Here is a 16,896-nt window from a genome sequence, read left to right as displayed (position 1 = left end):
ATGGTTTATTTATCTGTTTTACAAGCGAGAATTTACCAAAAGGTCGCGTAAAGTATTTAACACAAGTCTATTGTTTCACAAAAAGTTATTTATTATAGAACATCAAATACAGAAGATATACTGTAAGTAATATCAATCAATCACACTAAAATGAACAACAAAACTGAATGCCAGAGGACAATATACAAAGCCAGAGGACATTATTTATTCATATTGTTCTGTCTTGATAGCCATGTTTTTGGAGGAGAAAGTTTTTATGGTTATATTTTCAAATATAATAAATGAGGTAGGAGTTATTAAATGTGGATTGGAGATTTTGATGAAAGAATGATTAGGTTAATAATACAATATTCTTTGATTGTGTTGCCATTAAATGTATTGAAACCAAACCAAACACATACTTTAACGCCACTCTAATAGTACTGTATAAGATAGTCACCGCCCCCTCCGCGTGCTCGTCCAATCGCTGCAGCTCACTCGACCGGAAGTTTTGAACGAATCGTACGCGGGAAATTACTTCTCGCTTCAGTTGGACAACAGAGGAGGTAAGATTACTTTACTTCCAGATAACTTCATTTGAAAGAATAAACGCATGTAACTCGGTTGTATTTGTAACCAACATGCATACGTATGTACACATGTACCCAGTTTTGTCATTTGTCCGTAGCGTTAGCCTCATATCATCCCAGCAAACCCGCTAAATGAAGTGCTAATTTACACTATTAGCTAGTTGTAACGTTAGCATTTGCTTCTAGTGTCATTGTGGTCAAACTAGCTGTTTTATTAATGTATGTTCTTCTGTAACCTGTAATGCCGGCTCCATATTGCCCAGTATGTGAAGTTAATTATGTGTTAGCTGCTTAGCCGATATCAGCCCTTTTGAAACTGTCAGAAGTATCACATTTAATAGTTTTATGTTTTTTCCCCTCCTGAGGTCGGTGTTGCATATAAGAAAATGAAGGTGGTAACGTGTGAGATTGCGTGGCACAACAAGGAGCCAGTCTACAGTCTGGACTTCCAGCACAGCTCAGATGGACGCGTTCATCGGCTGGCCACAGCTGGAGTGGACACCACAGTCCGAGTGAGTGCAGAGGGTTAATGCAGTGATAAACCTACAACATACCAGTCTGACCCAGAGTCACTTTAATGACCATGTGATGTAAATCTGTGCACATGTTTTTTTACTTAATAGGACATTATTGGGCTTTCTCCGGGACTTTAAATCAATGAATGTGTCAAACACAGAATCCACCAAACTACAGATTTTTACATGTATAACCAGTTTTTTTCTACAAACCTTGTCCCACCAAACATGCATCAATTGATGTGACTTAAAAAAATCAATGTTTTTTTTCACAATTACAAATCTACCATTTGTAAATAAATAGTTGCAGTATACCTTAAACCAGGTCCTCCTCAAACTGCCATATTTTACAATTAAGTTTCATGATCCAAAATTGAATTACTTACAAAATATTACATAGTAAAGAAATAGTTTTTCTTTTTAACAAGTTTATATTTACCTGCAGCTGTGATTGTATAAGGGCACTGCCTTTTTACAGAGTGTATGTGTGTGTAATTACTTTTTGTCCCCGTGTTGATGCAGCTGTGGCGGGTAGACACAGGCCCAGATGGGAAGGCAGTGGTGGAGTTTCTGTCTAATCTGACTAGACACACCAAGGCTGTCAACGTGGTGCGCTTCAGCCCCAATGAAGAGCTGCTTGCCTCAGGAGGAGATGGTATGTCGCACTCAATACACAGATGCATGGTTAAATTTGTGTTCTGTAAGATTTTAAGTCTTACTATGTAGAAGGAACTGGTAGTAGTAATAATAATAAGCTTTATTTGTATATCACCTTTCATATAATAATTGCAGCCCAAAGTGCTTCACAGCAAAAACATAACAATTAGTACAAGATTAGACAGATCATTTACAGTACAATAATCACAGTGTAGATGTAAATGACTCTAAAGTACCATTATAAAAATAGCATAATTAAAATTGTATAAAAATAGCAGAATTAAAATAACATTGGAAATCATGCCTAGTTTCCCTATCTGTGCCGTACTTAACGACCCTACTGCCGGGAAATCACATTCATCACACATTCTTGTAAACGTTTTAAACTGTCAGAGCCATATTTTGAAAGCATGAGATCAACAATGCGCCCCTGTAGCATTTCAACTGGTTTACTTCCTTCAGTTAAAGCCAGTTTTTCTCCAATACACATTTATCAGAGAAACTTCCTCTTTTTCCTGTGGTAAAACCGTCTATTTGAACTCAGGCTTTTCAAAAATACACACTCTGAAATTTATCTGTTACCTTTACACATTCAATGTTAAACCAGGTATAGCAACACATAATGAAATCATTTAAATTAGTTTAAAGTGGCACTATTAAAAGGCTAAAGTAAAAAAATATGTTTTCAGCTTACTTTTGAAGATACTGAGCGAGCTTGCCTCCCTAATGTCCGCAGGTAAAGTGTTCCATAGCTTTGGTGCATAATTGTAAAAGGCTGCATCCCCAATTTTCTTTTTGATGTTTCTGGGAACATTTAATAAGCCAGTAGTGGATGACCGTAATGTTTTTGGGGGCACATAGTTGATTAGAGAGTTGGCAGCGTAACTTGGTGCGGTTCCGTTTAGGGCTTTGTATACAAGAAGGATGACCTTAAAATCAATTCTAAAAGTTACTGGAAGCCAGTGTAGAGCGGCTAACACTGGACTGATGTGGTCTCTCCTCTTGGTTCTAGTCAGCAGCCTCGCTGGAGCGTTTTGGATGAGCTGAAGTCTCTCCATTGTTAATTTTGGGAGGCCGGTAAAGAGTGCATTACAGTAATCGAGTCGGCTTGAGATAAAAGCATGGGTTAGTTTTTCAGCATCCTTTTTGATTTATAAATTGTCGGATTTTAGCTATATTTCTAAGGTGGAAGATGTTTATGTGGAATTTAAAGTAGTAGGTAATGTTAAAACAAAACGGATATTTTAAAATAGATTAGCCTTTAGTAATTGTAGTTGTTGTTTTATACAGATGCAGCGATTCTGCTGTGGAAGCTCAATGACTCTAAGGAGCCTGAGCAGATGCCCATGTTCCAGGAGGATGAAGATGCTCTGCTCAACAAGGAGAGCTGGTCTGTGGTCAAGACATTAAGGTAAACAACTCTGGTTCACTACTCTGCCAGTTTCCATCCCATCGAGTTACAATATTTGAATGTTTCTTCTTAATTTCCTTTTGATGGCTGCACCCTGAGTTATAATACTTTAACTTTTGGAACGCAGCAGCGCGCATCAAATGCCGTGTGACAAGGAATAACCAATCACAGCCGGCAGATTTTTTTGTTGTGTAGATATCTGTCCAGTGTTTCCCCTATATTCATTTTATGAGTGGTGCTGCTAAAATCTCACACAATCAATGATGTCCTCTGCTCTCCTGATTCGTGTGCCGCGGTCCGGTACACACGGCGCAGATCAGAGATGGAAACAGCGGGTTATGGTCGCTTAGCAATGTCAGGCGCAACCTGCCTCGGTGGCCTTGAGAGTTGGCATAAGATTAGGCACACAGTCCTGACCGACACGCCTCAAGTTCTCCAGGCGGTAAAAGACAGCCCCTTATTTATTTTGATATGACCACTGGGTGTCACAGTGTGGAGCCCTGTAAAAACAGTTAAACCTCGCTCAACTTAGTGCTGAAGAGCAATTCAGTGTAATCTGGCATCACACTGCGTTAGACAATCAATAATGTAAGTGCACATTCCTGGTAGACTTGGGGTTCCCACAGAATCCTTAAAAAGTCCTTAATTACATTTTCAGAATTTAAGGTCATAAAATGTCTTAAAGTCGTATTTTTAAATTATTGTACGTCCTAATAGTCATAATGTGCATTTGTTTTGCTGTGGAAAGTGTATTACATTTTCTTTGTCAAGGTGTTAAAAACACAATTGAAATTGAAATTAAACTGTAATTCTACTAGCACCTTGCATTTGTCAAGACAGGATAAAATGATTCCCACCAAGTTTTTAAATCCTGCCCTGCAGTATTATAAAACCACAATGAAGCGGTTTTTGCATAGATCACATTTTATCTTCTCACTGATTTCTGCATCGCACAGTTTTGCTTACTTGGCATTCATATACAGGATGTCATGAATACAGTATGTGAATGTCTTGCTCGGCATCTTAAAATCCCTAAGGTCAGACAAACATTTCAGAATTACAAGAAAAATCTGTGTTACGAGTAAAATTCAAATTTGTCTGAATATGGAGATCTACTTGTTTTGTCCATTTTGCAACATGATTGACGTTAATAAGTAGCAATAGTGTGGTTAATACACAGATTTCATACCATTTCTTTTGTCTTTTAGGGGACACATAGAGGACGTCTATGACATCTGCTGGACACGGGATGGAAACTTCATGGTGTCTGGGTCTGTCGACAACACTGCTATTATGTGGGACATCAACAAAGGTTTGTGTGTCTGTCTTTCTGGTTCATTTGTTATATTTAGTATTTTAGTGATTCAAATCCACATGCATTCTGTAAAATATGTGCGAGTACATCTCATTTTGGCTTTGTATTTATTATGTTGTCTGCAACTGTTCCTGTGTTCAGGACAGAAGCTGTCTATCTTGAATGACCATAAGAGCTACGTGCAGGGGGTGACCTGGGATCCTCTGGGGCAATATGTAGCCACCCTCAGCTGTGACAGGTAGAACATGGATTCAGACATCTTGATTCAGACCACTCATTGCCTCACTATGGGTCTAATCTCCATTAAATGAATATATTTGCTGTTGCTTAGCTTGTCAGCGACAGCGGTGCTTCAGCAGCTTGATGCTTAAGATGTTCTTGTTTGTCCTCCCCTGCAGAGTGATGCGTGTGTACAACACTCACACCAAGAAGAAAGCCTTCTGTATCAGTAAAATGAGCTCTGGGCCGCTTGCAGAGGGAGAGGTCAGTAGAAATCACTCCATTGTGTTTAGATGTGACTATGGACTTAAAATGAAATCATGAATTTTGTCAGAACTAGCCATGTACAATGAACATGATATCTAATTTTGACTTTTTACATTATTCTACTTGAAACCAGCTCTCTGCTCTCACTAAATGTCTTTATGACGCTTCTGAATATGTGTCTTCCCTATATTTTTTGTCTTAAGATTCTGAAAGTACTCTGTAATATCTTTAGAGATCTGCTGCCAAGTGAGTGAGGCATGTAACACACACACAGACGCTCTCAGTGCTGCATTTCTCTTAATGTTCGCAGGTCAAGCAGCACAGAATGTTCCACGATGACAGCATGAGGTCGTTTTTCCGACGTCTTTCATTCACACCAGATGGGTCTTTCTTACTCGCTCCAGGTACCTGTACACAGCGTGCTAAATATGTGGCTTTTACCTGGCAGTAATTGGTGAAAAGTAGTAATTGAGATGGTTCATATGAACTCATTTCAATCTTCTGTTGTCACCCTTTTTAACCTCAGCTGGATGTGTGGAGAGCGGAGAAAACATCATAAATACCACATACATCTTTTCCAGGAAGAGTCTCAAGAGGTGACATGCTGTGGGATTTATAGTTTTTCAGAGTTTGCTGTATTCTTGCTGCTATTTGATGTACAAATCTCTGTCTGTGTGTTTTAGGCCTATCGCCCACTTGCCGTGTCCAACTAAAGCTACACTGGCTGTGCGTTGCTGCCCCGTGTACTTTGAACTCAGGACCAAGACTGAAGAAGGCAAGAACATGTGCTCAATTAGATACCACCAAGAATGATAATGAAGCCCTCCCATTTTGATCTTCCGTTTTACTTGCATGTTTTCTTCATTCTTCCTCTGTTTCTCCTCTACAGATGGTTCTGTTCAGGCTTTTCCCAACGTGTTCCAGCTGCCGTACCGCATGGTGTTTGCTGTGGCGTCCGAGGACTCCATCTTCTTGTACGACACGCAGCAGACCCTTCCCTTCGGCCTGGTGTCCAACATCCACTACCACACACTCAGTGATCTAACATGGTAAACTGGAGCTCCCTTCTATTGCCTATTGGCTTTTCTTGAATAGCTAAACAACATTTTCAACAGTCGTCATTTGTGGGAATTAATTGTATGTGTGTGTGTGTATGTGTGTGTGTGTGTGTGTGTGTGTGTGTGTGTGTGTGTGTGTGTGTGTCTGTGTCTTACACGTAAGTACATTTACAGTTATACAAGAATATCTACATACAAAAACACAATAGTAATTTTCAGACAAAGGGTCGTTACTTTCAGTTGAAACAGAAACTGGTTGACATTTTTCACATTGACCAAAGACGTATGTCAATATAAGAGTTATTTTTGTTACTTCAGATATCTTTTACAGCTGTATTAATATCCTCCACACCCTTTTTATGTAGCTAGCTCTGTAGGAAGACGATGTCCCCGTTCTTAATCTCAACTACTAAGCTCTGATTGGTTGACTTTTTCTCCAGCTGGTCAATGGGCACTACACCAGAAAATTAATATGATATCCTCTTTAGGTCACGTGACGGTTCCTTCCTGGCTGTGTCCTCCACAGACGGCTACTGCTCCTTCTTGTCCTTCTCTCCTGGGGAGCTGGGCACTCCGCTGAAAGAGCCCCCCACCCTGGAGGTCTTTACCCCAAACACTGGTGTTGAGAAAAAGGGAAAGAAGTCGGCGGCGGCAAGGACCTCCTCTCCTTCGACCCAGCCACCAAGCTCAGCCCCGACTTCCACATCCCAAACCAACCTGAGCAAAGACGCCCCCTCTGTGACCCCCCCTGAGGAGAAGAAGAGCACCCCGAGTGCCAAGTCTAAACCTCAGCCCCGTAGGATCACCCTCAACACCTTGGAGGGCTGGGGGAAGCCCTCTACCCCTAAAAACACAGCTCCTTCAGCACCTCAGACCCCAACATCGGCAAGCACAAGCGCACCCTCTACTCCCCAACCTCGCATCACCCCCCTCACCCCCACCAGCTCCTCCACAACCCAGCCACGCATCGCCCCCCTCACTCCCTCAACACCGAAAGCGTCCAACAGTGCTAATAATGCTGGGCCCACTACTCCTAAGGGTACGACTACTCCTAAGGGTACCACTACTCCTAAGGGGCCCACCCCGAGGTAAATGCAAAAGGAGTTGTTATGTTTGATTCTGTCAGAGTGAGCGGAAGGTAATTAGTTTATTGTTGTATCACTGAAAGTGTGAACCTTTATGATTGATGATTACATTATTGACTAATCATTAATAATGGAAACTAAAAGGGCAGTCGGCGAGCGCAGACGTCCGCCATGGCCGGTTCCATAAGTAAAACATAATACGTGTATCCACCTCCGCTCCAAATATTCAACGGGTTCTTCCTTGCCCCACACTTCAACCTTTCCACCAAGTTTCATGAAAATCAAGCCAGTAGTTTTTCTGTAATCCTGCAACGAACAAACCGAACCGAAAACATAACATCCTTGACGGAGGTCATAAAGAGAAATACACACCAAGTGGCGTTTTATTTATTGTCATTACAATTCACATTTATTTTTTACTCATGTTATTTGTGTTTTTTAATTAAGACATGTTTCCTGTGTTTAGAACATCATATTAACATAATCATTAGTAAATAAATAGAACTTTTTTAAAACCAGGGTACAAAATGCTTCACAATTGCAAAAAACAACAACAAAAAGCATCTGAATAAATATTTAAAATTTGTAAAAGAACAAACCAGGTCAATAGATTTCCTTTGCAAATAAACACGTTTTGAGACGAGATCTTCTGATCTGACTCCCAGAGGGAGCCTGTTAGCTAGGACACCAGATATCACTGATTTACGAAGGAGCCAGAACCAATTGGAAGGCTTTTTGAATTCAACCTTAAATTTGACAGGAAGCCGGTGTAGTGAAGCCAACACACGGGTGAGATGGGAAAGCTGTAAAGATTTTCGTAGTAATCGTGCAGCAGAATTAATGTCATTTTAATTTCTTTACCATTAAAGATCTCCCTAAACTTTTTTTTACCCACTACGGGTATTTAAAACTCTGTTAAGATGTTCTGTAGGTGGTGTGAAGAACGCAGCTGCTGCCTCGTGTACGAGTGCAATGGTAATTTATGAAAATACTTGAACTATTCAAATGAGTTGTGACTGGGGTCAGACTTTATGAAGTAACTACAAAGAGCATTCTGCATCATCTCCCTCCCCCCTGATGATCAAAGTAACTAAGCTGATTTTCTATAAACTTGCAGTTTACATACGAGTACTAAATGTCACAAAGCACTGTGTCCTTTTAAAAAGTGTAAGATTCCTTTTTCCAATATACTTTCTTACAAATGTACAAAAAGATGTAATGAGGGTGTGATGTTTCTGTCTGTTTACAAGTGCTCAGTACTGGCAGTGAGAACAAAGCACTGTCTGGTATGGGGGATCCGTTGGACCCCCCACTGACTATAAAATAATAATCACTCTGACAGACAGCGTGTAGACAATGGCAGGTCTGCACATGCTTTTGTATTTGCCTTGTATCTGTGACTTGAAGCGTTTGCCTTGGCTAGTTTTGACTAGTTGGCAATGAAGAGAAAGGAAGCAGAACAGTGATTTTACTTTGTTCACTGTAGAAGAGTCGTATGTTGTGCTTGTGTGTTTTTATCATGGTGGAAGCCTCTTTACCTTTTGTATCTTTGTTTACAGGAGAGTTTCTTTGACTGCAGTTGCATCCCGATCTCCAGCTGTTAGTTCACTCTTCCGCACTCCCTCCTCCACGGAGAAGGCCAAACACGGTTAGTGAGGGCGACTTCGGCCGTTGTCCTTCATGTTGCAAATATCACAACGGAAACAAAACCATGTATGAGACTGATGATAAATCCCTCCCCCCTTCTTGACCGCCTCATAGTCTGAAAGCTGTTATGATTAGGGATGCACCGATCCAACCTTTTCTCTCCTGGTACCGAGTCGGACACCTAAACACCAGTACCAATACCAGTGCTCTCTTTTCCCCGAATTTAAAATCTGTATTCCTCACTGCCTTGGATTCTTTTTTCGTGTTCACAGATGCAGCAATTAACTTGGTAAATAATTATTAGTGATAGGAAGAATGGCCTAAACTATATAAAAAAAAATAAAAATAAGACCATATAATTGTAGTAAATTGGAATTCATGCTAACTAGTCTTACCAAGTGTTGCATACGGATTATAAATCACAGGATCAGGATATCAGACGTAACCTTTCTGTCACTGATCCCTTCTCTTGTGTTTCTCCAGAACGTCCTTCTCCTCCTACTGATCCAGTGTGCCAGCCTCCAGAGTCCAAACGTTCGAAGACCAGTGAGCCCGCAGCAAAGAACAGTGCCACCCAGACTTAGTGTCTAATGGGAACAGTGTGGTGCTGTGATTTCCGAAAAGAGTCAATACTGCAGGTGACGGTTAAAGAAGCTTCAGTACCACTGATGCTGCTCATGGATGAAACACCAGAGTGCGATGGCATCGTGCGTGTGTTGATATCGTCTGTACTTGACTTAACTAGATGAAGCTTTAACCTCATATAATGTACTCAGTTATAAAACAAACTGCCTTGGAGTAAGTGTCCTTTGAATACTTATTTTAGTCACGTGTGTGTGTTTTTGTATCGTACAGTAAACAGTTTTGTATTTGATTTGTTTGACATTTTAAATGCTCATGTGCTGTTGTCAAAAGGAAAGTTCTGTCTCACTTCTTTTCAAGAAAGTGATTGTGAAACGAAAACTGCTCGAAACCTGAAGAAGAAAAATCACAAGCACCTCCACGGCTTAATGCCTTGTGAGAGTTTTGAATATACAACCTGAGTCTTACTTTGCAGAAGACTGAGTCAGCTGCTTCAGTGGAAAGCTAAAAAATGTCAAGTCTTTTTCTCATTGTCTAATAAAGGACGTTTCATATACAGTGCCTGTTGAAGTGGTGTGTTATACTTTCTTAACTACAAGCAGCTGCCTGTTATGTAAAACATTATTTTCTATTACAAAAATGATTATTCATGGGATGTCTGTATTAAACATTAACAGATGTTAAGGCGTAGGTCCCTTGAGCCATCTTTACAGTCATAGTGGGGACGAGGATAATGTAGAATTCATTTTGGAAAGTTTTCTGAGTGGATGTACATCTATGATGTGCATGGTTGCACCTCGATTCGACCTGTCTGAGGGTGAATCTAACTGGAATTCTTCCTATTTCAACACAAAATGTTGTCCTTGTACACAAAGTGCTAAATTCTAAATCTGATGCTCAGTCCTCAGAGTACACACACCTCATATTATCACATTTCAATGCTTATAAGTACATGTGCAGATCACTGAATCAATGCAGTGTTTGCAAGCTTTTCTTATTTTAGCATTATCCATGTAATTGGTAGTGGTGGAGAGAAGAAAATAACTGTGTTTTATGCTATATGCCAGGATAACAGTTTAGCTTTCTGTATTTTAGATGATTGTAAACATACAAGTGGTTGAAATACACTAGTAAGTTTACATGATCCATAAATAAGGTTTGTTGTCTTGAATTAAAAACAAACTTGGTGGTCAATACAAGACAGAAACGGGCAGTAATGCAGTAAAGTACCATCACAGTCATGCCTTGTATAAATGCAGAATTGACTTAATTCAGACTCTAGACTTCATCATTTGTATTTACAAAAGTACAGCTTCTTAAATTAATCAAATAAGTCATTGATACCACAGACCATTTCAAACACTCATAAACATACAATTATTTGGTGTTTTTAGTGATGACTTGGTGGTGTATTAATTTGATACAGATGTTTTCATTATCTGTTCTATGTAAGATTGTATGGCTATTCAGAGGGCTACATGTTGTGTTCAAAGTTTTGTGAAAACTGAGCCAAAGCAATTGGACAATTAATATTGTAGTTCAATTGACATTGAGATGATAGTGGCAGCTATTTAGAAAATAATCTAAAATTACTTGATGGTATTTGTTCTAGCTAAATTACGTCAGGTCATTTTCAGAAGATGGCGCTCTTGAATATCTGTTTTATTTCATTATTTTATATGCAAATCATTCAGGACATTACACAACAAACATTTTAAAGATTCTCTCACTGAATCCTCTAAAATGAATACATGTGTATAACATAACATATAACACATACTGTGTATGTATGTACTCCTATTTCTGTTTTGTATTTTTATGTGAATATCTTTTAATATTCTGATGTATGCTCTTCATATGTATTTGTATCACGTAAAGCTGTTATATGTGTGCTGCTACTCTTTTCCTGATTTGTTTTGTATATTCTTCTCTGAATAAATTATCAAAAAATAAATAATAATAATAAACTAATTCTCAGAATTATTATTACTTATAATTATATAAACTGGCCAACCTTCATTTAACAGTATGCGTATTAGAGAAGTAAAGATAATACAGTGTGTATCATGTTTGTATGATGAGTGTATTATGTGTGCAGCAAGTGAAGCAAATACTAGTATACTAGCATCGTGTGCGAACAACCTACCTTGCTGCAAAGGGAAGAAAACTCATTTGAGTGGCAGCTCTGTCAGCCAATCACATGTCGTCTGGCAGAATTTATTCAAGGCTTCTGCTAATAGCCTTTGTGTGAAGGCGGGGAGGACTCGTCTCGGTTAGGCTGCTGATTAGCAACAAACAGAAGGTTACGAGTTTAAAGAATTGGACAATTTGACCGCCATACTGGCTTTACGGCAACGAGAGCGTTATGAACTATGTCGGGTGTCTAACCGGAGCTTGTTGGGCCGCTTTTGAGGGGACCTGGCGGTGATTTGCAACATTTCTGGCTGATAGCGGAGACAACCTCGCGTTTAGGTCGTTGGTTCAAGTGGCGATGCTGAGCTGATAGCTGCGTCATCATGTTGCTTCCGAATCGAGTTGGCGAAAAGAAATCTCAAGTTAACGCCGGAGGTGAGGCTGCCCACCGCCATCCATCCCCAGAGGGCCACTCCCGACCCCTGAGATAGATGGAAGACGGACTGCTGGTGAGCGGTTTGCGGTGATCGCCTATTTACGTGGTCGCTGTGAAACTAGTGACTTTATATCACTTGGCTCGGCGCTGTTGGCGCGATACTCTCCTGGTTGAATAGATTATATACACTCGGATGGACAGTGAAACATATCTATTGATGTTGCGTAACGTATATTTTTTACCAAATGCTTCCCTAACAGAAAGTGGAAGTAGATTGATAGCTTAGGGATGTTAGCCACAACTGTTTTGGAGAGTGAGAAGTGATGACAGCTAGGCTACAAAGCAGGACCCTCCAATGAAATGCTGCTGAAGCCCATCTTCTTTAGCGCCAGTTGAGAAAAACAAGCTTTTGTATAAGACATAATGAGAGACGTTGCGGTTCATTTGAGCTAATAGGCTAGTTTGTAGCCGTCCACTGGGATATGTTGGACTATTAGCAGGGTGTCAAAGAGTGTTTTTCCGGGAATTATTGTTAAAACGGTGGTCTGTTGTCTTCTGTCACTGTATCCACGTGGACTTTGTTTCAGGTCGGTGGGTAAAGTTAGGCTTTGAGCCCCCCGCGGTGACCCGACCGAGCAAAACAGGACTGATTACTTCAGAGCGGGAGCAGCTGTGGTGCTTCTCAGCCTGGACAAACTTACATATTTTACTCTAGAATATAAAAGCGGATAAAATGGCCGGCGACTGCACCCACACCAATGCTCATTACGTGAAGGTAGAGACGTTTTGTCCGTCCAAACCCTGGTCGGATGGAGACCGGGAGAGAGCCAGAGGGATGGAGCCAGCCGGGAACTCGAAAGGGCGTGGACTTGCACCGTGGTCACCCAACTTTGAGATGATAGACGGACTGTTGTATCGCAAGAAGCTGGAAAAGGGCTTCATCAACTATCGTGAGGTTTTGGATGAGGACCGGCGACATGAGGCCCTCTCCACCTTTCACCTTCGGCGGCTTGGCCAGCATCACCTCTCCCTGGAGGAGACCTACAAATGTGTGGCTGAAAACTACTGGTGGGAAGGTATGATGAACTTCACAACCTGCCTTACATCTGACTTGATAGGACAGCATGACTCTGTAAACCAACTTCTGACTTCTTGCTGGTTTTCTTATCTAGAGTGTATTCATTTGTTATTGTAAGCAAATGTAGGGACATTTGAAATGACACTAGTGATTGAATCAATCAAAGATTAAGACGTTCACTCACACATGAATGACTGCTGTTAATTATGTCCCTGGCTTTTCTTAGACAATACATTTCAGCGTGTGACTCATCAGGGTCAAAAGCCAATGTTGCAGAGGTTTTGACACATTCATATTATTTTTTCTTCACAGGGATGTACTTCCAGATCAGAGATTTTGTCCTGGGCTGTCTGGAGTGTCAGAGCCAGCGCACCAAGAAAACTGAGGTAAAAAAAACTGTCCATTTTAATTCTCGCTCTGATCAAACTTTCATAACCTCTTCCTTTTTTATCAGTGCCTCATTTTTCTGCATCTCACACATTTTATTCCACACATTCTCGCTCTCATTCTCACTTAATCCTGCTCTCACACTTTCTCTCTGCAAGTTCTTTCACACACGCATTGTATTACAATAATGATGCCTCTCTATCTGCTTCTGTCTTGCCGTCTTTGTCTTTCAGGGGCTGGGTGGCAGAGGATGTGTCACAAAGACGATGGTGTCACACAGCGCTGACATGCTGCACAAACTGAGGAGTCAGCGGGAGGCAGGGCTTTTCTGTGACATTACACTGCGGACCAACGGGCGATCCTACTCTGCCCACAGAGCTGTCTTGGCAGCCGTCAGCGATCACTTTCAGGAAATCTTCACAGAAATGGACTCTGGCATGAAAGCAGACATAGATCTCACTGGTAAGTTTAGAGTCCGAAGTGACACTAGAATACATCTCTGCATGAGCTGTTACAGTTTAGTCTGTTTACCTTGTCCCCAGAGGCCTGTACCACAAAGCAGGATTTGGGGGTTAAGTGAGGTAACTTCAGGTTTAACCCCCGGGACTTTAGTCCTACAACGGTGATTCTCTACCGGGGTAGATCGCCATGGTAACTTAGTTGCACACCTAATCTGCTCCGGAGCAGGTTATGTTCAAGATATGAGAACACTTATAAAACCACCTAAATTAACATTCCTATAATATCACTGCCCTATCGGGAACGAGTATATCTGACTATAAATACATTTGTGTATTTCGTTAAATGAATGTGTTGCTTTATCAGTGACTGACCGCCTGAATTCAAAATGTTGTGTATAAATACAGTCACATGACAATTCCTGACTTGAGTTGACAAGGTTCATCTCTCATTATCATTTAAACAATAGTTTGTATGAAACTGAGACATGCACATAATACACTGGTCATTCAGGCAAACGGTGGCTGTCTCCTGCATTTCAAAGTCTTGTTGGGTCCGGCTTGGCAGGTTGTTATGACTTATTTGAACAAGGAAATTCAAAGTTGGAGGATCCAGACTCCTCATGTACGTGTCTTTAATGTGTGTTGTCAGAAAGGGCCCTGATTTAAAGCTCTTGTTATATTATTGTCTCCACCATCATGTTTACACTTTGCTCCCACTCTGCCTGGGTCACTTTCATCTCACTCACTGATTGACCAGGGTTCAGCGTATCTAATTAAAGGCTTCCTTTTTCCTCTCAGGTTTTAGTGAGGACAGCCTTCTGTCTCTGCTGGATTTCTCCTACTCCTCCACTCTGTGTGTTCGCCAAGAGGACCTACCTGAAGTCATCGCCATGGCCCGCCACCTGGGCATGTGGCCTGCAGTTGAAGCCTGCTCCGCTCTCATGAAAGAGCAGGAGCAGAAACTCCATCCTGGCAAGGACTTCACCTCAGCCTGTGCTGGCGAATGTCATGAGCGTCTCCGGCAGCAGAGGGTGGGCAAAAGGAAAAGGGTTTCGGAATTCGAGGACTGTATGAACGACGGCTTCAGTCTAATGCTGGATGCATCAAATGAGTCTTTAGAAGGAAGTCCAAGGCGCAATCTGCGAAGAACACCAAAAACCCAATGTCATAATGGTCTCCCTCTGAGCCCCTCGCACAGGATGAAGCTCATGGACTTCAAATCTCCCTCTTCCAAGAAAGCTACCACACCTCGACACACCGTAGCCACCCCACAGTCACAGAGTTACTCGCGCATATCGCCATCAAACACCCGTCTTCTCCGCTCCACTCCTGGGGCCGCCAAGGAGGTTCAGAGATTGCTACCCATGCCTGAGAGCCCTCGACGAACCAGAAAACTTCACTCTGTCAACCAGCTTTCACGCACCTCAATATCAAGGGCTACAAAGATCGCTGTGTGCAGTCCTGTGAGGATAAAGCAGGAAGTAGAGGAGGTTGGAGAGGATGAACAGGATTATGAGAGAGCACAGGAGAAGTACAAGCTGATGAATGTTCTTGGGTTACAGAGGACCTGCCCTCCTCCCCAGACCTGAAGATCTGATTGGCTGGAGACAGAAGAAACGACTGAGGAAGCTGAAGGCTAACAACTATTCACTGACAAAGCGCCGGAAACCACGCCCTGTCTCCCCAGGACTGCCATTTAGGGCTGTGACACTGTCACTTCCTCTCTGTAACCCCGTTAACACTCACCTCCTCAACAAGTCAGTAAAGTCCAAGCCTGTGGGTCCAGTCAGCACAGTGCAGATGACAGCAAAGAGGCCAAAGACCGTCCCGCGACATGTCCCTCCAAGTGACCGGAGCATGCGAAGTAAGGGTGTGTTACCAGACCTGTTCCATCCTGCATCCAGGACTCTCTTCACAGGGAGGGAACTCAGACGGTCAGTGAGGAAGGGTGACAGTGCCCAGCAGCTGCTGCGACAAAACACCATCAAAACTCTAGTGAGAAACACAGTTAGGATCAAATCAGAACCAACTGAATACTCTCTCTCAGGTTTCCCTCTTTTATCAAACACTTGCTGTGACACACCCCACAAATCATCACCTTCACACAGGACACAGGCCAGAAATGAAGTCACTGTAGAGACTGTCAAAGCGCTGCGTTACAACAGCAGCCGACCAGCAACTAAGGCCAAGCTTAGGCGGGGCTCCTCAAGGGAGGTGGAGAAGTGTAAGCCCGGAGAGGAGGGGAGGAAGGTAGGAGTCATGGACGCTAGACAGAAAGTGAAGGTTAATGAACCTGGTGGGCTCAAGTTTTCAGAGCATGCACCTCCGGCGTCCATCTACAATCACCCTCTGTACAAAGTCATCAAAGAGGAGCCAGCAGATCCCGTGCCAGTTGGAGGACCTTTCCCTGATCCTCCCTCACCGGACCTGGGCAAGCGCCAGAGCAAGCCCCCCATCAAATTACTGGACTCAGGCTTTTTGTTCAGCTTCTGTCGGCCAGCAGGGGGCCCAATGGCGATACTGAAGAAAGAAGAGGAGAGCGTGGATATCTGCTTAACACGCTCTGTTTCACAAGTTGGGGAGCAATTTGGAGTGGAGGAATCCCCCCACAGGGCACTGAGAGCCAGGCCACCCACCCTGCCAGTAGTGAAGAAGGAGAGGATGGAGAGGAGCGTGAGCCAAAGCAAGGCTCAGAGACCCGGGCCCAACTCTCGAAACGGCAATCGTCACCTGGCCAAATCTTCTGGGTCAAAGGCCACACGGACCAAGCCAAAGGTAGATGAGAGGGAGGGTAGTGATTGATGATGTTGGTCATTTTAATTTTATTTTAAGGGACCCTAATGCATCCAGAAAAATGGAAGTAAATGGGGAACAATGTCACCTTCCTCCTGTTGCCATAGAATAATATAGAATCTGTAAAAGCAGTTGGAGTAATTTATTCATCACCGTTTAGTAGGGCTGCCCCCTTTTAGTCTATTAGTCGACTAATTGGTCATTTGGTCTTCGTGGAAGAGTCCTTTAGTCAATAAATCATTTTTTATGCTTTTTTTTTCATGCTTATTTCCAAGGAAGTAAT

The 16,896-nt window shown here is 42.1% G+C and overlaps 2 protein-coding genes across 5 annotated transcripts; both read left to right on the top strand.

The window, feature by feature from the left end:
• Positions 1 to 432: 432 nt before the first annotated feature.
• chaf1b (chromatin assembly factor 1, subunit B) lies at positions 433 to 9,886 on the top strand. Of its 3 annotated transcripts, none has more exons than XM_029459052.1 (14): positions 433 to 545; positions 935 to 1,081; positions 1,607 to 1,739; positions 3,032 to 3,152; positions 4,361 to 4,464; positions 4,609 to 4,705; positions 4,866 to 4,950; positions 5,264 to 5,357; positions 5,480 to 5,549; positions 5,637 to 5,728; positions 5,843 to 6,002; positions 6,500 to 7,099; positions 8,656 to 8,744; positions 9,227 to 9,886. In XM_029459052.1, exons 2-14 carry the CDS (start codon positions 956 to 958, stop codon positions 9,325 to 9,327), a joined length of 1,872 nt encoding a protein of 623 aa, XP_029314912.1. In that variant the 5' UTR covers positions 433 to 545; positions 935 to 955; the 3' UTR covers positions 9,328 to 9,886. The 3 variants fall into 3 exon arrangements, with proteins under 3 accessions (XP_029314912.1, XP_029314913.1, XP_029314911.1); XM_029459053.1 differs by lacking the exon at positions 433 to 545 and adding an exon at positions 550 to 628; XM_029459051.1 differs by lacking the exon at positions 433 to 545 and adding an exon at positions 729 to 831.
• A 1,664-nt stretch (positions 9,887 to 11,550) lies between these two features.
• LOC115026362 (zinc finger and BTB domain-containing protein 18) lies at positions 11,551 to 15,553 on the top strand. Of its 2 annotated transcripts, XM_029459170.1 has the most exons (5): positions 11,551 to 11,967; positions 12,482 to 12,970; positions 13,285 to 13,358; positions 13,593 to 13,821; positions 14,619 to 15,553. In XM_029459170.1, exons 2-5 carry the CDS (start codon positions 12,628 to 12,630, stop codon positions 15,407 to 15,409), a joined length of 1,437 nt encoding a protein of 478 aa, XP_029315030.1. In that variant the 5' UTR covers positions 11,551 to 11,967; positions 12,482 to 12,627; the 3' UTR covers positions 15,410 to 15,553. The 2 variants fall into 2 exon arrangements, with proteins under 2 accessions (XP_029315030.1, XP_029315029.1); XM_029459169.1 differs by having other exon boundaries at positions 11,551 to 12,970.
• The last annotated feature ends 1,343 nt before the right edge of the window (positions 15,554 to 16,896 follow it).

The sequence above is a fragment of the Cottoperca gobio genome, chromosome 21 (genome assembly GCF_900634415.1).
Source record: "Cottoperca gobio chromosome 21, fCotGob3.1, whole genome shotgun sequence".
Lineage (NCBI taxonomy): Eukaryota > Metazoa > Chordata > Actinopteri > Perciformes > Bovichtidae > Cottoperca > Cottoperca gobio.
Note: the sequence above shows the minus strand (reverse complement) of the source record. Positions and strands in the feature narration are given on the sequence as shown.